General features: G+C 49.6%; 1 protein-coding gene across 1 annotated transcript in view; it reads left to right on the top strand.

Annotated features, from left to right (window-relative positions):
* The window catches only part of Eya2 (EYA transcriptional coactivator and phosphatase 2), a 190,326-nt gene that overhangs the window by 112,215 nt on the left and 54,938 nt on the right, over nt 1–23,173 (top strand). Inside the window, exons 6-9 of the mRNA XM_046433563.1 lie at nt 2,599–2,663; nt 4,258–4,435; nt 13,390–13,532; nt 19,759–19,842. Of these exons, the coding sequence (XP_046289519.1) occupies nt 2,599–2,663; nt 4,258–4,435; nt 13,390–13,532; nt 19,759–19,842 (470 nt within the window). The remainder of the gene's footprint in view (nt 1–2,598; nt 2,664–4,257; nt 4,436–13,389; nt 13,533–19,758; nt 19,843–23,173) is intronic.

The raw sequence follows: 23,173 nt of genomic DNA, 5'->3' as shown, positions 1-23,173 counted from the left end.
AATGTCAGAGCTACTTCTGTAAAAAGAGACTTGAAAAGAAACAACTGAGAACTTAAAAACTTTTGTTGTTCAAAAGACATTATTAAAAGCTGAAAAAGATAAACTGCAGGCTAGGAGATAACTTTATGAATCATCTGATAAAGAACTTGTCTCCACAATATTTAAAGAATTCATATAACTCATAAGAGGACAAGTCTAACTTTTCAAAAAAATGGGCAAAAGGTTTTTTTAGGTGGAGTCTCACTCTGTTGCGCAGGCTAGTCTCAGACTTGGGGACTGAGTTCCGCCTCAGCCTCCTAAAACCTGGGATCACGGGTGTGCACACTGTGCCCAGCTAGGTAAAAGCTGTGAGTGGACATTTCACCAGAGAAAACACCTGGGTGGCTAATGAGCACGTGGAAATCATCCAACATCATTAGTCATTAGAGAAATGGTACTTAAAGTCACCATGAGATTCCACTAGGCACCTACTGAAATGGCTCCAACCAAAAAGACCGAATACAGAGGCTGGAGACCCTGGAAACGGGAACCCTCGTGCCTGGGTAGTAGGGCCGCAAAATGACCAGACACTCTGGGAAACAATGTGGCCACTTATTTCAATGTCCAACATACACTTACCACATAACTCCACAGTCCACTCACACACTCACACACACATGCACACACACACATGAACACACATACACACATACACACCACACACACACACACACATACACACACGCGCGCACACACACATGCACACACACACACAGCCTGGTACACAGATGTTTATTGTTCCATCATCCATGACAGTTAAACATTAGACGCTGTACACATGCGCCACGGAAAACTATTCAGCGATAAAAAAAAGAGTGAACCTCAGACACTGGCTGTAACATTGATGAGAACTAAGCCCCCGCTGGGTGAATGGTGCAGACATGTATTCTACCATCACATTTACATGAATTTCCAGAAAGTTCTTTAGAGAATCAGAAACAGTTCCGGGGCAGCTTGATGCTGGGGCTGGGGACTAGCTGTGAACAGGCAGAAGTGAACCTTGGGGTAACAGATGCTTTGAAACTAGATCATGGAGACAGTTGCACAATTCCACCAGTGCTTTAAACATCGTCAAACAGACACAGTGGTGGGATTTTATAGTGTATAAATTAGACCCTAATAAGTTTTTTAAAATGCAACAGAGGCCATGTGTAGAATGCTGAGAACAGACCCCAGCCAGACTGCCTGGGAGCCTCTCCCAGCTGCTGTCACCCCTACCTCTGTGGCCTTGGCCAGGCACTGGACCTTTCTATGTCTCTCTTTCCCCATGAAGAGCTCAGCATGGTGCCTGACACACACAGGTCACTGCTGGGTCACTCCCTTCTCGCTGCAGGCTCCTGCCCCATCAGCCCTTTTCCCATTTCTCTGGCCTTCCAAGTTAATGCCCACCTACCACAGGGCCTTTGCATTCAGTACTTATGAATATTCTTCCTCCTGAGATATTTCCATTCCTGGCCTCTTCTTATCAATCATGTCTCAGCTCAAATGTCATCTCAGATTCTCCTTCCCTGACCACCCCGTCTTAAACACTACCCCACTCGTGAATCCTTTTACTTATCCACTGAAGAGCACTTTCTAGTAATAGTGGTACATTTTATTCCCATTTCGTAGATGGGGAAACTAAAGCTCAGAGAGGTAACGTCATCTCATTTATTTATTCAGGACAAAATCATTACCTCCTCACACTCATGGAGATGGCTACTCTAAAATGATAATAAATAAATTTTGGTAAAGATGAGGAACTGGAACCTCGTGCACTGGTGGTGGGAACGTGGAGTGGGACAATCTATGGAAGACAAAATCAAAAGCAGACCTACCCTAGACCCAGCAATTGCATTTCTGGGTATATATTCAAAAGAATCGAAGGTAGGGTCTCCAAGAGACACCTCTACACGTGCTCATAGCCGCGTTATCCAAGGGCAAAAGTTGTAAATGACTCAAATGTCCATCGACAGATGATTAAATAAGTGAACTATGGTCTATGCGCATGGTGGAATGTTCTTTATCCTGAAAAGAGAAGGAAATCTAACTCAGGCCACATCATTGGATGAGCTTTGAAGACACTGTGCCCTGTGAAATGAGCCCGTCATGAACACTGTGGGGTCCGCTTGGACGAGGTTCCTGGCCTAGTCAGACGTCAGGAAGCAGCATGGCAGGGGTGGGGGGCTGATCAGTGCAGAGAGTTCCGACTTTACAAGTTGGAAAAGGTCCTAGAGACGGACGCCAGGATCGCACGGCGTCTATCACGCCGCCCAGCTGCACACTTTAAAATGGCTGAGATGGTGAATATTGGGTCATTTGACAAGAATTTGTAAAATAAATAACATAAGAACACAAACCTCGAGGGTCAAGAGAATCAGTGTTGTGTGCAGTGTCTCATTTCTGTCCCCAGTGTCCCCTGCAGAAGGACGTGATTTGTCTTCAGAGAGATTTGGTAATGGAGGCTCTGATCCTGCCCCAGCCTTAGACCTCCAAGACCCACCTGGCCACCACGTGCTTCTCCTCCACCTCTCTCTCTGATTATGAGAAGCCTAATCTGTACCCCGTCTCCTCCTGCAGGTACGGCCGGCCTCTACCAAGGAACAAACGGGCTGACCAACGCAGCGGGATTCGGGGTGCACCAGGTCAGCGCGGCCCACACGGCTATTTTCTAAGTTCCCCTCAAATCCGGGGGTCCAGAGAGCCCACTCCACATGGTGTCCACCAGAACTCCTTCCTCTGAGTCCCCAGGTTTGCAGACCACAGGGGCCGATTGGGCAAGAGGCCACTGGAAAGATCTTTTTGAAGATTTCCAGGATATCCTGGGGGTAAATGTTCACTCTTGCCCCGTCCCCGCCCCCCCACACCTGCTGCGTCTAGGAGTGAGGGGCAGGTGTTTCTCACCAGGCCACGGCCTCCCAAAGGGGCGGCATAGCCTGCTCACCTCTGCATCCCCAAGGCTAAAAGCCCTGCACATAGTAGGTGCTTCAAAAATCCTGGTTTAACCAGGTGCCAGCTGGTATTGAGAGCCTCCGGTTCACTTCGGGAGTTCCTAGGGAATTCTCCTGCCGAAGGGCTCAGAGCCGGTGCCGTCGGCACTCCCCGCCTGTGTGTCTCCAGTTATTTCTAAACAAGAGACGAAGGTGCTTTCAGACTAGTTTTAAAATTGTGCCAGGGCAGATGGGCCTCTGGACCCATGAGGAAGGTACCATTTCTTCTTCAGTGAGATGAAATAGCTGAGTCACTGAAACTTGGAAAACACAAACATCATTCCACGTGTGCTTGTGGACTCCGTGCATACAGAGATAAGACACTCGTCAGTGCCACAGAACTTCTGTAGGTATGATTAGGGACCCAGGCATTTGTCCCTGTCACCATAAGACCTTCTCAAGAACACAGGCTCCCTGGAAGTTCTGACTCAGTAGATCTGGGCTGGAGCCCAGGACGCTGACCTCCCTGAGAGTCCCCTGCAGGGAGGAGCACTGGTCATGGGGACGGTGGGACCAACCGTGTGAAACGGTGACTCTGGGAGAGTTGGACAGATGAACTTGACCAAAGGGGATCGACATCATCGACTTGGTCTCCGTGACGCCCTCAAAGAACATTCTGGATCCCTTACGCTTCCAGGGACTGTTACATTGCACCTTTCTCTCAGGAGCCCCAAAGTGACCTGGGCTCCTGGGTACAAGTGGCCTTCATTGTTCATTCACCTCACTGAGTTATGGTGTGTGCCAGGCACTGTCCCCAGTGCTGGGGACGCAACAGCGGCCAACATGACTGTCGAGGCCACAGCTTGTCCTTCAGGGTCACCTCCAACTGCCCATCCCTGCGTCCCTGTCCCTGGGAGTTTTTCTAGTGCACAGGGCAGGCAGGAAGTGCCGGGGTGTCACCCCTGGAGCAGAGCTCGAAGGGGGTGAAGTGGGGTGTAACCCCCAGCCCCAGCCCAGGCCCCCGGGATGCCCAGCGCGGGTCAGCTCAGCGCCCACTGAGGAAGCTGACCAGGCTGCCCTCCCTTCCCTTTGTGCTCACCCCCCTCCCCTCCTGGGGTCTCCTTCCCCTTCCAAATGTGCTACTGGCGCTGGTCCTTGTCCTAGACTCGCTCCTGGGAAACCGCAGTGAGGACACCCCCGCCCTTGGAGAGCCTTCACCCTCGTGTGGGACAGTTCTGGGCCCGGGGGTGGGGGGCGCAGCCCAGGAGGCCCCCTGCTCATGCCGGGCTGGGCTTTTCTCTCTCCCCAGGACTATCCTTCCTACCCCAGCTTCCCCCAGAGCCAGTACCCCCAGTATTACAGCTCGTCCTACAGCGCTCCCTACGTCCCAGCCGGCAGCCTCTGCCCTTCGCCCCTGTCCACGTCCACCTACGTCCTCCAGGAGGCACCGCACAACGTCCCCAACCAGAGTTCTGAGTCCCTGGCTGGTACGTACGCAGAGTCACCTTCGGGGGTCACTCGTGACTGTGTGGTCTGAGCTCCTACATGGAAGAGGGGCCCAGATGTGGTTCAGTTGTAATGAACTGGTTACCCCAGGGCTAAATCCACCCCCAGATGTGTTGTGGCCTTTCCGTGTGTGTGTGTGTGTGTGTGTGTGCATCCAAGTCCAAAAGTAGAAATGTTTACCTAAAAACCCTCACTTCTGGCTTCTTTTGAAAGCTCTGCTGGCCTAGCCACAGTCCCAAGGAGCAGTGTTTGGTCGAAACTAAGCCCACCTGGTGCATTTAGGAAGGGTGCGAGGATTCCAGAGCCGGCAGCTTACCTGAGATCCTTTACCCACCTGCCCACGTCGGCCCTGGAGTCTGAACTGTGCTCCAAAAGGCAGGGAGACTGGTATTACTGCCATCCATTTTGAGCCAAGGGCATACCTGCTGGTCTTCTCTATTTATATACTTATTAACAAGTATTTATGAAGCACCTGCTGACTTTCCAGGCAGTGTAGACTTGGTCTTTGTAGAAAGTAATCAAATAATCACACAAATACATATTTAACAACATGATAAGGAAGCCATAATTCTCACAAAAGCAGGTTTCATATTACCTAGGCCCCTTTCCCAGATAAAAATGATGACGATCAGAGTCGGGAGCGACTGGCTAGCGCTTGGTGGCCCTGGGATTTGAACCCAGACCTCTTGGTCCCAAGTCAGGGCTCATGCTGTTCATTGGCCCTGAATTTTGAGACCCTGTTACCTGCAGCTCATCTGAGAGCAGAGGCGCAGAGGCCTTCAAGGGGTGGTTCTGTCTCCAAGAGGGGCTTGGACACTGACTGCTGGGTCTCAGGACTGTGGAACACTTCCCGCAGTCCCCAGGCATTCTCCCCCAGGGGCACAACAGTTTTAGGCCACCTCTATGTTAGCCAGGCTCTGCAAGCAGGCTCCTCCCACCACACAGGGCTCAGTCCTGCCTGCAATCGCAGCTGTCCCTGAAAAGCTCCCGCTGGTCTGGACTCGGTCACCTGTCCATCCCCAGACCCATCTCTGTGGCGGGTGGCATGGAGCTGCACCCCGGGTCTCACGTCCACAGCTGGAGCTACAGTTGGGGTCAGCTGAGATGAGGGAAAGGGGGTTTCCAAAGAAACCCAGAGCACATAAGCAGAGGACGCACTGGGCACCCAAGAACAACTGCTCCCGGCCGCGCTGCCCATCGCTGGTGAAGAGCGTGCGGCAGAGTCCACGTCCTGGCCCTTGGTGATCACAGAGCCTGGGGGCAAACTCAAGGCCGCCCAGCGGCCTGCGGAGTCTTGCATTCATTCCCTGGACGTGCTCCGTGTGCGTCTTCCCGTCTACGAGGTGTCCTGGGCTCGTCAGCATTAAGTGGCAGCAGTAAAGTCTGAATGAAGATCCCTTGTCTTCTCCTCTGAAAGCCACCAACGTTCTGGGGCTTCGCGGAAGCCAGCCTAGCTTGAGGGCGTGTGGACCTTCGTGAGTACAGACTCAGGGGAAAGAACAGAAAAGGAACAGCTGAGGTGCTCAGTGCGGCTTTGGATTCAACCCAGAACGTTCCGCCCACAGGGGGCAGAGTGTATGGGGGGGGGTGCTTATCCCTGCTTTGTTGAGTCGCAGACAAGGTGGACAAGCATTTTTAAGTCAAGTTTTAAGGACGTGCGAGGCTTGAGCATTGATTTGGTCATTGTGTTCTCACTCCAGAGTATTTAGCACATGCATAGAACCTAGTCAGCAACTTCTAAATTGTTTTCTTTGGAGAACAGGAAGTATGACAAACTTTCCTTCTTCATAACCTTGGATTATCTTCAGACACCTTGAATGTGACCTCTGCCATATGGTTTCAACAACGGAAAAAAACTGATGAGAAATCAGGGAAGAGAGGAAGGACAGAAGGAAAAATTAATTAGATGCTACTATGTATCCATGATTCCAGGACAAAGAGGACTCTAAAGACTCCCTTTCCAAGAATTTGGGTTATGCTGCAAGGTTATCTTTGTTCCCCGTCAGAAGTAAGTGACATTGTGTCTCTCTGAATTCCTCTTTTGGTATTCCCCTGTCCTTCACTGATCCTTCGGTCTAAGGTCCAACAATAAGTGGGTGAGTTGGATTTTACCGTGGGTCTAACAAGCTCCCATAAACCCTAATGACATCAATAGTTGTCAGCTCCGACTCAGGTCCCTGGCCTCTTCTCCCCAGTGTCCATCAGAAGGGAAGGGCATGTGAGTGGGCACGCTTCCCACAAAAACCAGTTGGAAACTATCCAGGGTCCCCTCGAGGGCTGCTTCCAAGCTCCAGAGGCTGGCAGTTCACACGCTGCCACCGACAGACCCACCTGCCGATGCTGTTTTGACGCTCCCACCCGCTCCTGCCTCAGGACACTCTGCGCTGACCCGAGTCGGCAGCTGCATCAATGCCAACAGTGGACGAAGCTGCTTAGAAGCTAAACAGCACACTTCCACATGACCCCCGGGCCAACGGGAGATTAAAAAGTACTTGAACCAGGTGAAAATTAAAACACAACTCATCTGAATTTAGGGAATATCATTAAAGCTGTTGGTACAGGGACGTTTGTAGTGCAGAGTGTCTGAATCAGAAAAGAAGAAAGGTCACACAGCAGGACCTCGTCTTCCACCTGAGGAAACAATGAAGATCCGAATGGAATCCACGAGCTCCCAAACCAGGAAATGTCAGAAAAAAGGAAGGTACAAAGTCACCCAAGAAATGCAAGGTGTGACGTCCCAAGAATCGGCCAAGGACAGCCATGCGACGTGACTGTCATGCCCAGAATCTGACAATCTCCATGAAACGGACACGTTCCTCACACGATGAAACTGACCAAGCTGGAGAGGGACTGAGGCAGATTGACTTCCGTGTGTGTGTGTGTGTGTGTGTGTGTGTGTGTGGTCATATCAAGTGAACCCGGGTCTCCTGGGTGACTGTGATGCTCCAATAAAACAAAGAAAGAAGAAGAAACTACCAAAACTCACACAGGAGGAGGTCACCTAAATAGGCCTGTGTCGGTCAAATAAATTGACTTTTTGTTGTTTTGAAAAAATATCATAAACAAGAGCTGAGGGTGTGACTCCGTGGCAAAGCATCGGCCTATCATGCTGGAGGCCCGGGTTCAATCCCCAGTACAAAAATAAAATGAAATAAATCATAAAGAAAATGCCAAGTCCAGAGGCCTTCACTGATTCTATCAAAGAAATATCCTTTCTACACAAATTCTTCAAGAAAATTGAAAAAGAAGCCATAATTCTCAACACATTCTGTGGTCAGTAATATCCTGATATCAAAACCAGACAAAGGAGAAAACTACTCACCATCAGGCCTCAGAAACTCAGGTATAAAATTCCTGAACAAGATGTTAGCAAATCAAGTCCAACAATGAATTTTAGAAGCGTGGTGTCTGTCCCAAGGATGCAGAGTTGGTCTGAAATTTGAGATTCAATCAATATAATTTGCAACATTCACAAACTGAGGGGCAAAAGATTATTTCAATAAATGCAGAAAACACACTGGATAAAACCCATCATCTACTTCGAAAACACCAAACCAGAAGTAGGGTATAAAAAAAGCCTTTTTAAATCAGAAGGCACGGGTGATGGCCTGAACGTTTGTCCCCATCAGCACCACCACCAAAATCCATGCCCTGCAGTTCTAGTCATCCTTATGGTGGCACTGAGAGGTGGGGCTTTGGGAGGTGCTTAGGTCATGAAGGTGGGGACCTTAGAAATGGGGTTAGTGCCCTGACAAGAACCTTAGAAGAGGAGATGAGAGCCAGGCAAGGTGGCACACGCCTGTAACCCCAGCATCTGGGGAGGCTGAGACATGAGGATCACAGGTTCAAAGCCAGCCTAAGCAACTTAGTGAGGCGCTAAGAACTTAGCAAGACCCTGTCTCAAAAGGGCTGGGGGTGTGGCTCCGGGGGGTTAAGCACCCTTTGGTTCAATCCCTGGTGAGAGAGAGAGAGAGAGAGAGAGAGATACCAAGAGAGAAAAGGTATCCTCTCTCTCTCTCTCTCTCTCTCTCTCTCTCTCTCTCTCCCCCTCTCTTTCTCCCCAATATGAGGACGCAGCAAGAAAGCCCTTGTTTACAAGCCGAGAAGTAAGCCCTCACCAGGAAATCAATAAACTGGCCTCTTGGTCTTGGACTTTTAGCTTCTGGAACTGTGGGAGATCAATTGCTAATGTTGAAGCCGCCTACTTATGGCATTTTTGGTTACAGCAGACTAAACTTATAGTACTGGACAGCTAAGACTACCCACAGCTACCCCTAAAATCAAAACAAGATGAAGCTGTCCGCCTTACCACTTCCATTAAACATTATACAAAAGTTCTAGCTAGTCCAATAAAACAAGAAAAGTCACTAAAGGCATCTGTACTTAAAAAGAATGCCACATGATCTGACTTGTATGTGGAATCTAAAGCGTGGAACTCAGAAACACCTCACGCTGTTGGACTAGGCATCAGGGGGCGGGATGGAATCCCAGGGAGATGTTGGCCAAATGGTACAATGTTTCCGCCTGACCGGAGGAATAAGTTCAGCTCTTGTGCATCATGGTGACTACAGTTACCAACAATGAACTGTTCCAAACAGAACATGGAGTCAGAAATAACCCCACATGAGTACACACAACTGATTTTGTGTGTCTGTGGTGCTGGGGATTGAACCCAGGGCCTTGTGCACGCAAGGCAAGCACTCTACCAACTGAGCTATGCCCCAGCCCCACACAACTGATTTTTGACCACAAGCTGATTTTTGAAACAAGGCAATTCAATGGAGAAAGTGTAATCTTCTCAATAGAAGATGCCAAACAGACATCTATATCCAGAAAACCTAGACTTCAGCCTATACTCCACAAGACAAAAAAGTAATGGCAAGTAGATCATAGGCTTAAATAAAAACTATCCATTTCGACAAGAAACACAGAAGGAAATCTTTGTGATTTGAGTTACAAAGGTTTCTCGTGCATAACACCAAAAGCTTGATGCAAAAAGAAAAAAATGTGTATATATATATGTATATATATATATATATATATCAATTAAACTTCACAAAAATCTCAAACAGAAGAATGAAAAGACAAACTGTGGTCTTGGAGAAAATAATTTACCTGATAAAGTATAGACATCCAGAATAAATATGGAACTCTCAGAATCCAACAATAGGGAAACTCTTCAGTAAACAAATGGACAAAAAATTTGAATATACTCTTCACCAAAGATTTAGGAACGGGGGAAAAAATCACATGATCAAGATGCTGAGTGTCATGAGCCATTAGAGAGAGGCACGTTAGATCTATAATAAGACACCATTGGGTACCCCCAGGAATGGCTTTAGTCACAGAGACTGGCCATTGCAAAGGCTGGCGGTGGGGTGGAACAGCAGGAGCTACGGAGGAGGCAGGCGAAGGGACCCAGGCACTGCGCCAAACAGCTCAGCGCTGTCTCACAACGTCAAACATGGCTTTCCATGTGACCCAGCAATCACAGAACTCCTAAAAGAAAAGCAGCTTCTGTCCATACAAAGACTGATATGCAAACATTCATAGCAGCTTTATTGCCACCAGGAACTGGAATCAACCCAAACGTGCATCCACAGTGAATGGATGAACAAACTGTGTGTAGTCACACAGGGACGAGCTGCTGACATGCATAACCTGAACAGAACAGTTATGCTGACCCAACGAAGCCAGACGGCAAAAGAACGCACCTGTGCTGTGGGATTCCACTTGTTTAAAACCCTAGTGGACGAGTCTAATGGAGAGTGGAGGAAACAGATCAGAGGTTTCATGGGAGCAGGGCCAGAGGCAGGATCACAAGGAGACTCAAAATGCTCCCCAAATCTAAAACTTTTTGAGGTCCAGAGCTCCATCTGGTGAGAAGTGCTTACCCTATAAAGTCTATCAAATATTTCAAAAACCTGAAAAATTCCCAAATCTGAAAAACACTTCTGGTCCCAAGCATTTCAAATATGGAGTGCTCGACCTGTACATTAAAAGGGAGAGAGAAAGAGAGTTAAGTGACCCCAAGGTGTAAGGGGGATGAATTGCTCTATCTTGAGGACTGTTGACTCTGATCTTGAACTTGGGCTCTTCGCTGTCAAGCATGCGGAATGTTGGAGAAAGGTCTATATCTCCCCCAACCCCAGGCAACCCTGCTAATCAGGCTTCACACACCTTATTCTAGACCTTCCGTAAGGTAGCTGGCATTTACCCCTTGAAAAATAATGTTTTCATGGATTTTAATGGGGATAACCGCTATTTTCTAAACCCCAATACCTTAAATGACCAAGTGACTCAGGATGGACCTTATGACATTGTTCTTGAGCATCTGTGAGTCTAGAAGAAATTCTTCCTCCTGAACAAAGGGTTGCTAGCTCAGGGTTTGGGAATCTCTGAGGCTATGTCCTAAAGGTGCCCGGGTGTTGGAGAACACCGGGTTGTCTTGACGATCCAAGATCCCATCCTTTTTATTATGTCCTTAGTCTGCTAAGTTTTTTAGACATTAAATAAACAGCGTCGAGTCCCTTGGGTTTGGGGGGAAACCGTCCTTCCAGGGTAGGAAAAAGAGTCAGTCCGTTGCCAAGTGCTTTCAGACGAAGGCATTTCCCCCAGATGGTCCAAGAACCGGCCATTGCAGCAGGAGAGAGGGGTCTGCAGGATGCATTTGGGAGCTAACAAGCAACAGTGAGGTAAGAAAGTGGGATGGCAGGTCCCCCGAGGCTCCATGCAGGTTCGCGATTCTGTCACTCTTTAGTGACAAAGACAGGCCTAAGTTCTCACTGACTTGCAGGGTGCAGCAGGCGAGTTGGAGCACCCCCCTAAGCCTGGGCCCCTCATTACTTAATCCGAGATGATGGCGTGCAGCCAACAGCTTGCCTGGTCTGGGGCTATGGGACAATGGCCTCTCGGCGTGGCCACACCCTGAAGGCCACCCTGATGAGAGCCACAGGTCCCATCTGCTCTGACCCTTCTCGCTGACCTGCGTGGGCCTGTGGGCTGCGTCACGGGCCTTGCCTGGCCCGTCCTGGACGCTCCGCACAGACAATGTCACGTAGCTCTCAGGTCAGCAAACCTCAACAGGCAGAGCCTAAAGGGCTTGCTGTAACCGAGCCCCGGTCCAGACCCCACAGGAGGACAGAGGGAGCTCTTCCCACCGGCCCCATCTACCTCTGGGGGGCCGCCCCCCTCTATTTTTTTAACTGAAATGTTTGGACTTATTTTTTCTGTTTCCTATATTTTTATTGGTGATGACAGTCGTCCGTGATGGTGGGTTTGTGCACATTCACACAGCACACAATGCAGCTTGGCAGATCTCTCCCTATTTCCCCCTCCCTCCCTCCCACTAGTCTCTCTCCTCTGTTGAACTTCCTCTGATTTTCACAAGATCCCCCCACTCTGTTCTTTTCTCCTCTCTGGCTCCCGCATATGAGAGAGAACTTATGACCCTTGACCTTCTGAGTTTGGCTAATTTCACTTAACATAATGTTGTCAAATTCCATCCATTTACCTGCAAATGACACATTTCATTTTTCTTTATGGCTGAATAAAACTCCATCGTGCATGTAGGCCACACTTCCATTCATCCATTGATGGACACCTAGGCTGTTCCACTGGGCTGATGTGAATTACGCTGCTTTATGGCTACAGTATGCTGATCTTAATTCTTTTTTTTTAATATTTATTTTTTAGTTTTTGGTGGATACAACATCTTTATTATTCTTCTTATTATTATTATTATTATTTTTAATATGGTGCTGAGGATGGAACCCAGCGCCGCGTGCATGCCAGGCGAGCTCACTACCGCTTGAGCCACATCCCCAGCCCTTGACCTTAATTGTTTAGGATAAATACTGAGGAGTGGTACAGCTGGGTCATATGGTGGTCCATGCCTAGTCTTTTGAGGAATCTCCTGGGAGGACTGTCTTTAAGGTTGATGGTATTAGTCAGTTTTTGTTGCTATAATGAAACCCCTGAGGCAGACTCACTTTACAAAGAAAAAGATTTTCTTGGCTCATAGTTCTGAGGTTCAAGGGCATGGGGCTGGCATAGCTCAGCTCTGGTGAGGGGCTCATGACTGATGGCCTCACAAGCGGGGAAGTGTCTGCAGGAGGAAGAGGTCACTCCACCAGGTAGGACCTCAGTTCCTTCTGAGAGCGTGATCTCTCCAGTTGACTAAGGACCTCCCACTAGGCCCCGCCTCCCAACACGGCCGCCTTGGGGATCAAGCCCCTAACACATGAACCAATCCAGACCACAGCACTAGAAATCCTGGGTGCCCAGCCACCTGTGAGGCGGCTTCTGGATGCACAGAGCTGTAAACATAAAGCTGTTCACCATAAACAGAGCTCTGCCAGGGCCTCTCCCTCACTTCCTCCAGATGGCTGGTCAGGTGTCCCCTCGCCCACGAGGCCTTCTGTGATGAGCCCCGTGTAATGGGGTGACCTCTCAGCAGCCCTGCCCAGTCCTGATTGATTGCTATGTCCCTCCTGACATTAGAATGACTTGTTTATCCAGGTGAGGTCTCTCTCCTCTCGAAGAACTTTTTACTTTCTTTCTTTCATTTTTTTTGTATGTGTGTGTGTGTGTGTGTGTGTGTGTGTGTGTGTGGTGCTGGGATTGCACCCAGGGCCTTGTGTGTGCAAGGCAAGCACTCTACCAACTGAGCTCTGTCCCCAGCCCTCGCTAGAATTTTTAAGTGCTGGTGCCCCAGGTGCCAGGTGGCCCAGCGCCTGAGTCACAGCTGGTTGGTGGATGAATGAAAGCCCTTGAGTGTTGTGAGTGGGTGACTGAGGAGCAGCTTCGGCTCCCGTCTCGGCCTCCAGGGCTGCCCCGGGCTGCGGCTCTGCAGTCCCGCCCCCAGGTGTGCTGTTTCCTGAAAGCCACCTCCGGCAGCGCTTCTGATCTGCCCACCGCTCCCTGTCTTGCTCAGGTGAATACAACACGCACAATGGACCCTCCACGCCCGCAAAAGAGGGGGACACAGACAGGCCACACCGGGCCTCGGAGGGGAAGCTCCGGGGACGGTCGAAGCGGAGCAGTGACCCCTCCCCGACAGGGGACAATGAGATCGAGGTAATCCAGAGGGCCTGAGTGTGACTGGTGTGATCTCTCCCTGTGGCCCTAATGTTGGTGGACGGGAGGGGTGCAGAGTTCTCTCCATGCGCAGGGAATGGGGTGGGGGGCAGGTACTGCCCTTGGGGTTCACGAAGCTCAGGAAGAGAAAGAGCGTGGCCATGGGGAGCACTGTTGAGGCCCAGGGCTGAGCGGGACCACCCTGGATCCGCACGGAGCCTGCTTCTCAAAGCTCAGCAGCATCAAGGGGCCACCAGGCCCTCTAAAGTCTCCAGTTCCTTAGGTCCAGGGTAGGCCGAGGCCTTTACGTGTCTAGCAAGTCTCCAGGGGATGCTGACATGCCCTGGATTTGGGGGGCACACCCTGAAAGCCCCTGGTAAAGAAGATGACGGGCAGGAGCCTTGGCCTGGTTAGGGGGTTCTTGCCCTGGCGACACGGCAGAGTCCTCAGAATGTAAAATACCAATGACGGGCCCCAGAACACGCCGAGATCCTCTGGAGCAGTTTTCAAAGTCGTACTGACCACCAGGAGCGGGGGTCAAATGGGGCTGCGTTCCTGATCTCAGCCTGGGTGCCCATCAGAATCGCTGCAGAGCTCGGAGAAACCCTTCGTTCTCAAGCTGTACCCCAGGCCCCCTCCTCCTGAGGGGGCACCTAGGCGTCTCCCAGAGGGGTCTGACGTGCAGCCTGGGCTGAGAGCTGAAGGCCTAAGCGTGCTCCTACCATGTTAAAACCAAATAACTGTGGGTCACACTGAAATTCCCCTCCAAAACCAGCATACATGGGGAGAATCCTAGTGGGGACACAGGCTTAATGAATTCCCAAAAGCAGACATAGGTGGGCATTATTGACCAAGGAAGGAAGATGAGCAAATCTGCAGGTTTGTGCATCTGTGCAAAAGGTGGCCGTCCGTCGGCTGGAGTGCGCCCCGGCACCCGAGTGGGATTGGTGAAGCCTGGGTCAGCGCCAGCAGTTCATTTGCACCATCTTCAACTCCCTGTTTGTACCCTGTGCACTTGACGCAGCAGCTACAAAGCTCAGCCACAAACTCAAACACACTAAGAAATGCCGTCTCCACCAAGGCCTAACAATCAGGTGATTTTCACCGATTGTTCCATCTCGGGGCCTCCCTCCCCCAAGAATTGTGTGAGAATCCCAGGGTTCAAGTGGTCTCAGAAAACACAAGAACCTCTACTGTCCCATGTGGCTTGGTCAGCGCCGCCTTCCTGGTGGGCCAAGCCTGCAGGGGTCATCTGCAGTCCGGCCGCTTGCTGGAGTCTCTTGTGGAGCCTAAGAACGTGGGAGCATTAGCTATGATCTTCGGTGGCAAGCAACAGAATCCAGCTGTGGATACTTAAGGAAAAGGGACTTACGGGAAGGGACGGCCGGCGACCACGCTGAGGACGGAGGGGACCGAGGCCGTGCTGGGGAATCTAGGGAACTTTCAAGGTGCTCGCTCCACCCAGGAGCACCCGTTTTAGGCTCTAGTGCTGCTTCACCCAGTGTCAGAGTCAAAGCGACAGCATCCCATGGTCCCGGCTTGGGTCACGTGCTTGCCCCTTGATTGACATCTCCACCAAGACAGCCCACACTGGAGAAGGAAAACCAAAGTGCTCTTCGCCAAAGACCTGGGCTGGATGCTGGGGGGCCCAGAGCACAGACGCCGCATCTGAGGTACTTGGTATCAAGCCAGCATCCACTAGCACAGCTACGGCGGTTACTTACGGCAGGTGCCGGGCTGATGGTCCGAGAAGTTATTACATCACACTGTCCCCCACTATTAGCCAACCTCCTGCCGTATACCAGCCATGGACCTGGCCGAGGGCTCCGCCGCAGAGCCAGGACAGCCTCTTCTTGCTTTTCCTGCCATTATTGTTGTTGAGGTGGAGCCTCACCGTGCTGCCCCAGGCCGGCCTCAAACTCCCACTGCTGGGCTCAGGCGATCCTCCTGCCTCGGTCTCCAGAGTGCTGGGACTCCAAGAGCAAGCACTGCACCAGCTTCCCCTCGTTTTTAAGGCCACCCCCACCCCGCTTCCCAAATCTAGGAGGCTCTGCCCAGGCCTTCAGTGGACTCAGGTCTTTGCAGAAGGCTGAGGGAGGTCAGCGATGCCTACTTTTATATTTCCTCCCCCAAAATATTGGGTCACCCAACATGGCTTCTGCTTTTGGTAGGGGACGTTGGGAGTGCAGAGACATTTTTCCATGAAACTGAGAAGGGTTGTGGCATGGAAGTCGGGGATTATAGGGTGACATTATTCTGGAAACATCTGCTTCTTGATTGCAGAGTAAGTACCACTGGGAGAGAACAGTCAAAAAGGTGTGAGGTGTGCTTCGCTTCTGGGCTTAGTGTCAACAGGGAGGGCCGCCTGGGTCGCACCTCTTAAGTCTTCGGCGGTTCTGCTAATGACTGAAGCCCAAGAGAGAGAAATTATGTCGAAGTGGAAAGAAGGAAAATTCTGAGCGTGTATTAGCTAAAATCCTTTGGCTGCAAGTGCCAGAAACCAACTTGAGCTGGCTTAAGTGAAAAAGCAGGATTTCTTTTAAAGCTGCAGAGACCCTCTTAGAACTCAAGGGCAGGGGTGCAGCAGAATATTGCCAAGGCCAGGGGACAGGGCAGGGAGATGTTTATGCCTTCCCCTGCCACAGGCCACAGTGAGTGGGCCAGAGTCCCCCGAGGAGGGCGTCTTTTAGTGCCTGGACATGGGTGCCTCAGCATGGCTGCCCCCAGGCCTCCCCTGGCCCCTCTGTGCTCTCAGCTGAAATCAGGTCCTGGGAAAATGTTGGGTTCTCTCTCACCCTCTGTCCTTCTCTCCCTGTGGACTGGCCATCTTTGTCCTTCAGATCACATGTCAAAAACAGGCCACCAGCCCCCAGAGACAATGACTTTCTTTCTAAGCCCCAATTTTAAGTTTCCAAATAAATATCTGACCCATCCGGGGTCATGAACCCACTGAGGTCCAAATTGTGGCAGCTCAGGGACTGGGAGAGTGGACCCACTGAGACTCCAGGGCTGGGCGCGGAGGATGAGGTAGTGGGGGGAGGCGGACCTTCTTCAGAGGGTTGGAATGGATGGATGATGGAGCCCGCACCAACTTTTAAAGTACTCCCTGATTTTTAAAAACCTCTATAACTAAGTACATACAAGAGGAAGTGAGGGGAAAGGGAAAAACAATACAAGGGGGACAAATGAATGTCAGTAGAGGGGGCAGAGAGAGAAGAGGGGAGGGGAGGGGAGGGGGGATAGTAGAGGATAGGAAAGGCAGCAGAACACAACAGACACTAGTATGGCAATATGTAAATCAATGGATGTGTAACTGATGTGATTCTGCAATCTGTATATGGGGTAAAAATGGGAGCTCATAACCCACTTGAATCAAAGTGTGAAATATGATATATCAAGAACTATGTAATGTTTTGAACAGCCAACAGTAAAAAATTAAAAAAAAAATAAAAAATTTAAAAAAACCTCTATAACTAGAATTTCTAAATTAATCTGATCCCCCCATTTTTATTAAGAATTAGCATAAATAATAGATGCTAAATTTATTAGCATAATAAATTTAGAAATACCTCAAAAGCAATGGCTTGCAAACATTTTTTTTTTTTTACCATGACTCGAATAAGAAACACACCCAGAATGTGACCCAGCACCTACAGGCACAGGCACCTGACCACACAGACACGTGACCAGCTGAACCAAAACAACTTACAGACAACACTCAACTCTACTGATGGCTTCAGAGACCCCAGTGTTAGAGGGCGGGCATGCTGATTTGACTTTTTCATTCTAGATGCTTCTTTGTACTTTTAAAGGCATGGCCAGTGCCTGGTGGAAATATGATTCTTGACCTCCAGAGAGTTTTCAAAGGTGGCCACAGTGGCAGTCTGAGGAGATGTTTTGCTCTCCTCTCAACACAGAGATTTAAGAAAAGAAAAAAAAAAGTCCTTTGTTCTTAAAAATAATCATCACCAGAAAAATGAGGATAACCAACAGTTTGAAAAACGAGGATAAATAAATAAACAAGAAGCAAAGTAATTTAAGAAACAGAAAGGAACTTAGAAAAATCCAATTGGTTTTCTTATAAAAATTCAAGGAGATTTTGGATCCATAAAATAAGTAGAGGCTATTGGGGAAGAAACATTCAGAAGAAAAAGACAGTATTGGAAAATCTTTAAATGACTGTGAGAACAGTCAAAAAAGAAAGTTTAAGAATCTCCCAGAAGCCGAGTGTGGTGGTGCTGGCCTGAAATCCCAGTGACCTGGGAGGCTGAGGCAGGAGGATCACAAGTTCAAAGCCAGCCTCGGCAACTTAGCAAGACCATAAATCAAAACAAAGAGTGCTGGGGGTGTGGCTCAGTGGTTAGGTATCCCTGGGTTCAATCCCCAGTACCAGAAGAAAAAGGAAAGAAATATCCCAAAGCATAGATCAAAAAGACAACCTTATGGAAAATCTTCTTTAAAAGGAAGAACATCATCAATCCTAAAAAGTTTAATTTGACTATCAGAAATTCCAGAAAGAGAGAATGGCAGAAAATTAAAAAAAAAAAAAAAGTGGGAAGAATTATTTGAAGATAGAAGAAAATAGTTTTCAGAGCTGTGGAAAACACAGGTCATTGGATTAAATGTTCAAGTGCTAAACGGTATAAATGAGAAAAGATCACACCTAGGTAGAATAACGCCTTATGAAATTTGAGAGTATCAAGGAAAAACAAAATATCCTTATAAACCCTAGAGGAAAATAAAAAGTCAAATCTATAAGGAATCAGAGACTCATGAGATCTTCTATCAATGACCACGGATAGGAGGAAATAACGAATGATTCCTTCAGAGGTCTAGAAGACATGTTTTCAAATTAGAATTCTGTACCCAGAGAAACTCTAGAGAAAATAAGGACAGCAGCTATGTAGGAATTTAGGAAGATTTCTTTCCATGAATCCACTCAGAAATAGCAACTTAAGGATGTACTCAAGTAAAACACGGAAGAAAACCAAGTAAGAGAGAGACTTGGAATCCAAGTAACAGTGGCTCCCACCCACAAATGCGCTAGAGGGAGGTCTCAGAGCGTTAGTTCTGTGGAAAGTCCATATAAATCCAGCTCACCTGGGAGCATTCTATCAGAGGATGCGCATCTCTGATACAGAAATCTGATACTGACGCTGAGGATGTTCATCTTTGATATAGAGGGTGTGACTAAACCGGACATTATAATGAAGGCATTTGTAGAAAACGAGAAAAAATAAAAGCAATGAATAAACTCGAACAAAAACAAAAAGTCCTACCAGACAAGTTGATTCATAAAACTGGCATATGGTATATTATCTTAATCAGGAAGGAATTCAAGAGAAGAGAATACATATGACCTTGACAGTAAGAACATTGTCATTAGAGTGGATCTGGGGCTATGAGACTGGACATATATATAGAGAGAGAAAAAAAAGTGACATCTAGAACGTTTTTGGTTCTGCGGTAAAGAATGATCACAAGACGCAAATGTTCTTTACTAGTTACCAACTTTTAGAATCAACATGCAGACAGAGTACAAAAGACTTGATTTTCTATATAAAACCAAACACACACCCATTCATCCCCATTGACAATGTAGAAGTAAAGCTAGAGATGAAGATGTCAGAGAGAAGGGTGACAGGAGAAATATCATATTGGGTCTCCTGTTTGACCAGCGTCCAAAGCTAACGGAACTGGAAATTGGAGGATTCACCTAGTGGAAGACGTAAGGTCACAGAGGAACAAAGGCGGGCCTCAGCTGAGCCTTCGTCCTCAGACGGCCAGTCAGGAGACACCGCCACACTGTCGGCAGATCAACGAGTAAAGATACGTGACCGCGAGCCAAGGAGAGCAGAATGGTCAGGAACGGTGCGACTCAGGGTGGGCAGTGGAAGTGGTCCTATTTCAGGTTGTCCAGTGAATTCTGTGGTTTCCTTGCTGGGCTGGCCTGAGCGCCTCCTCCAAGTTGTTGTGTGGAGGCAGGGACAGGCTTCCTGGTTCTGGCATCTGTTGGGTGGACAGGAGCCTGGAGATGGGCCTTCATGACACATTGATGCAGCTGAGGTTGGATGGGGACTCATGACATGTCCCCGAGTCCCCTGCTTTGTAACTGAAGGGTGAAATGTTTCAAGACTTGTCCTCCAGGGGAATTAATGTCTGCAGATGTGAAGTCAGAGGCTGATGAGTCCCTTTGTCCCCACTGTCTTCCTCTCTGTCCCCCCAGCGCGTGTTCGTGTGGGACCTGGATGAGACCATAATTATTTTTCACTCCCTACTCACGGGGACCTTCGCCTCCAGATACGGAAAGGTAAGAATCCGCTTTCTCTCTCTTTTCTTTAACAACGTGACTTTCCGTGCAGCCAGTTTTCCCGGGAATTGTCGGGGCAGTTCCTCCGGTGGCTTCTCCAACAAGAGCCACCTGTTCAGATCTGCCCAGGTTTGAAATTCCCCGAGCATTTTCCTTTGACACGTGAGAATTTAATTAGAATTAGATTCTGTACCCAGAGAGTTCTGATCCCCTTCTCTTGTCCCCCAAGCCTTTTCTTCCGATATACCAAGTGACTGGCCTCTGCGTGGTAGCATGCAAGCTGTGATCTTCAGCTGTCCCCTTCCTAAAGGGCGGGGACACCCTGTGGCCAGAGGCAGTTGTCTCTGCTAGAAAACCCTCCAAGGGTTCTCCCTGCTGCTGAGCTGAGAGTCTCAGAGTCTTAGAGACGGAGAGAGGCCTGGCAACCCCGGCATGGACTTAGCAACAGCTTTGCAAGTGTATCATGGACAAATTATGTTGGGGACCCGTCCGGTTAGAATTCTGGGCAAATGTGCCGGTTGTTGGTGGTGGGTGAAGAGACCTGAAAGCCCTTAATGATGCAGGAATTACCCCGATTGCTAAAACCTCGCGGGTTCTTCGCATCCATCCCGCGGACTTCTTCACAACCCCAGGACATGCCCCCAGACAGCTGCCATCTCTTTAGGGGGCCCTTGGGGACAGGGGGCAGTGCTTCCAGGACAGCCCAGTGACCATCTCCTCAGAGGTGAGTGACCCACGGCAGCTGCTCCCCCGCATGGGTGGGACCTTGCTTCTCGCCAGCGCCTGGAAAATATTTCTGTTTAGAGACCAGGAATATGATTTGACATCACCTCATAGCTTTTCCAGCTGCGCCTGGCTTTTATGGGGGTCGCAGCGAGCTGGATGTGTAATTAGCAAGATAGATTTATTGTCTGCCATGACGCTGCGAAGGATGTAAAAATGGTGTTGGTGGTGCCGAAATCTCTGGCCGCGTAGGAATGCGTTAATGTGTCTAGCAGGGCTGTGGGAACCGGCATGGGTTTCTGGGCTGTGCCCGGCGTGGTCAGGGGCAGCAGAGCGCACGGCTGCCCCCGAGGACTCCAGTAGTACACTGTCCACAAAGCCAGGCTGTTCACAGCTGTCCCACCCGCCCCGGTAAAGTCACCCCCGCCCCACAGACACAGCCCTGAGCGCTCCCTGTCCTTCGAGGCTGCCCACCGTGGAGTTCTGTGGCTCTGGGAACACCTCACCCTGTCCTGGGCGGGGCCTGGTGACCTTGGGTATGATCTTGTCTCACCACCTGTCCTTAAGCCAAATCAGGGGCTCTCTTAAGTAAAGGACTCCGCCCAGAGCTCCCTGCTGGGCCCAAGTCATTCCCCACTGTCACCCCTCTCCAACCCCCACCCTGATCCCAGCCACCTTCACCTCCAGCGTGACCTCCCATCTGCCCTCCAGCTCTACTCTTGCCCCATACAGAAGAGTCGTCCTAAAATGCCAGCCTGGTGACATCACCCCCTGCTGAAAACCCACCGTGGCTTCTGCACTGACAGCCGAGCCCGGCCTCCAGGGCCTCCTCGAGCTGGCCCCCTCCAGCCCCATTTCCTGCTTCGTGCCCTGAGTAGCTTTCTGTCCTGAACCTGCCAACCTGTCCTGTCCCCACTGGGTGCCACTGGGGGCCCCCAGAACCAGATCCAGAAGTGAGTGCCGTAGTTGATCTGGGAGGTGACCCAGGCGTCCCCAGGAAGCAAGGCAGGAGGGAAGGACGTTCAAGCAGGCTGTGTAACTGCTCCGGGCAGCAGGCGAGTCCCAGGGAGACCACGGGCCAGTCATGGAACTCCCCTCGGCATCAACCCACCCGGAAGTGAGGGAGCGGGATAGTCACCCTCAAAATCCTTCCCACCGAGGGCTGAGGCCTGCTCCCAAGAAGACCCTAAGGTGGGCAACACCGGTGCTGACTGTAGAAGGCTTGTGTGTGCAAGATGGCCACAGCTGGGCTGGGCTGGGGCTCCGCAGTAGAGCGCTCGTCTAGCACGCGGGAGGCGCTGGGTTCAGTCCTCAGCACCACGTAAATATAAATAGAATAAAGGCATGTGTCCAACTGCAACTAAAAAGTATATTTAAAAAGAATGGTCACAGCTGAGGAGACATGGAAGAGGGGCACGTGGAACCTCTGCTGTAATCTAGAATGTTGTTCTAGAATGTTCTTGTATGGATTAAGTCCTACTTATGTTTTGGTTCTTTTTTTATTTTTACTCTTTCTTTCCTTTTTGAGATGAGATGTGCTGCCCAGGCTGGTCTTGAACTCATGGGATCTATGATCCTTCAGTCTCAGCCTCCCAAGTTGCTGGGACTCTGGTGTGGGCCTCCCTTCCTCCAGGAGACCTCTCCTGGCCTCTTCCTTCCATCTAAATGGCATCTGTCTATACCCTTATTTTTCATTTGTGTCTGAAGCGTCCGCCTCCCTTGTAGCCTATGGGCATCACAAGGGTAGGGAGCGTGAGCCATTTTTTTTTTTTTAATCTTCCTAACTCAGCACAGGGCAGAGGACAGAATTGCTGAGTGGATACTTGTCACATGAATGGACTGGAACAATCCCCTAGAACGTCAGGCTGCAGGAGGACAGGGCCACCCCCCTTTTCCTCATTGCTTTTTTATCTGTAGTGCAGAGAACAGTGCACCCCTTTGTAGGTGTCCAGTAAATATTGGTTAAATGAAGGAAGGAAGGAAGAAAAGTAGTGTCAAAACAGAAATTCCTAAGTGGTGGCCACCAGCCAAATTCATCTTGCAGATCTTTTTGTTTGGCCCCCAGAGTGTTTGAAAAAAATGTGAATTTATCGCCAACATTCAAAAATCAGGAGATTGCACAGACCAAAACAATCTAGATTTCCAGCTCTTCTTGAAAAATTAGGCAATCCGGCAATCTTGCATTCCCCTGTGACCGCAATCAACAGGAGCCTGCGGCAAGGGCCTCCGAGGGGGGACATCTGTTCTCCAGCCTGCCGTGGCCACCCCTGGCCCTCAGACCCAGCTATGGGGCTCTCTGGCCCCCTGGAACCTGAGTGTCAACATCTGTCCTAGGATTGCAAGACCCACAGAAGGTCAGAACTGGAAGAACTTAACAGAACATCACGTCCAGTTAGTCTCCCTCGTACGTAAGGAGAAATTGAGGCTGAGAAGGGGGAAGATGGTCCAAGAGAAAAGAAGAGTGGGACTCTGCCTTCTTGTGATGTCTGAACATCTTCACTCCTGTTCTAGAATCTTCCTTCCCCTCCTCCAGCTCTCCATAAGGTGCAAAATGAGCATTTTTATTTGCTAAATCCAGCAACCCTAAACGAGATGCAAAACAACCAGA

Source organism: Marmota monax, unplaced genomic scaffold, assembly GCF_021218885.2.
Source record: "Marmota monax isolate L192 unplaced genomic scaffold, Marmota_monax_Labrador192_F-V1.1 WCK01_AAM20220418_F8-fsc00014, whole genome shotgun sequence".
Taxonomy (NCBI): domain Eukaryota; kingdom Metazoa; phylum Chordata; class Mammalia; order Rodentia; family Sciuridae; genus Marmota; species Marmota monax.
This window is presented reverse-complemented; position numbering and strand designations above follow the sequence as displayed.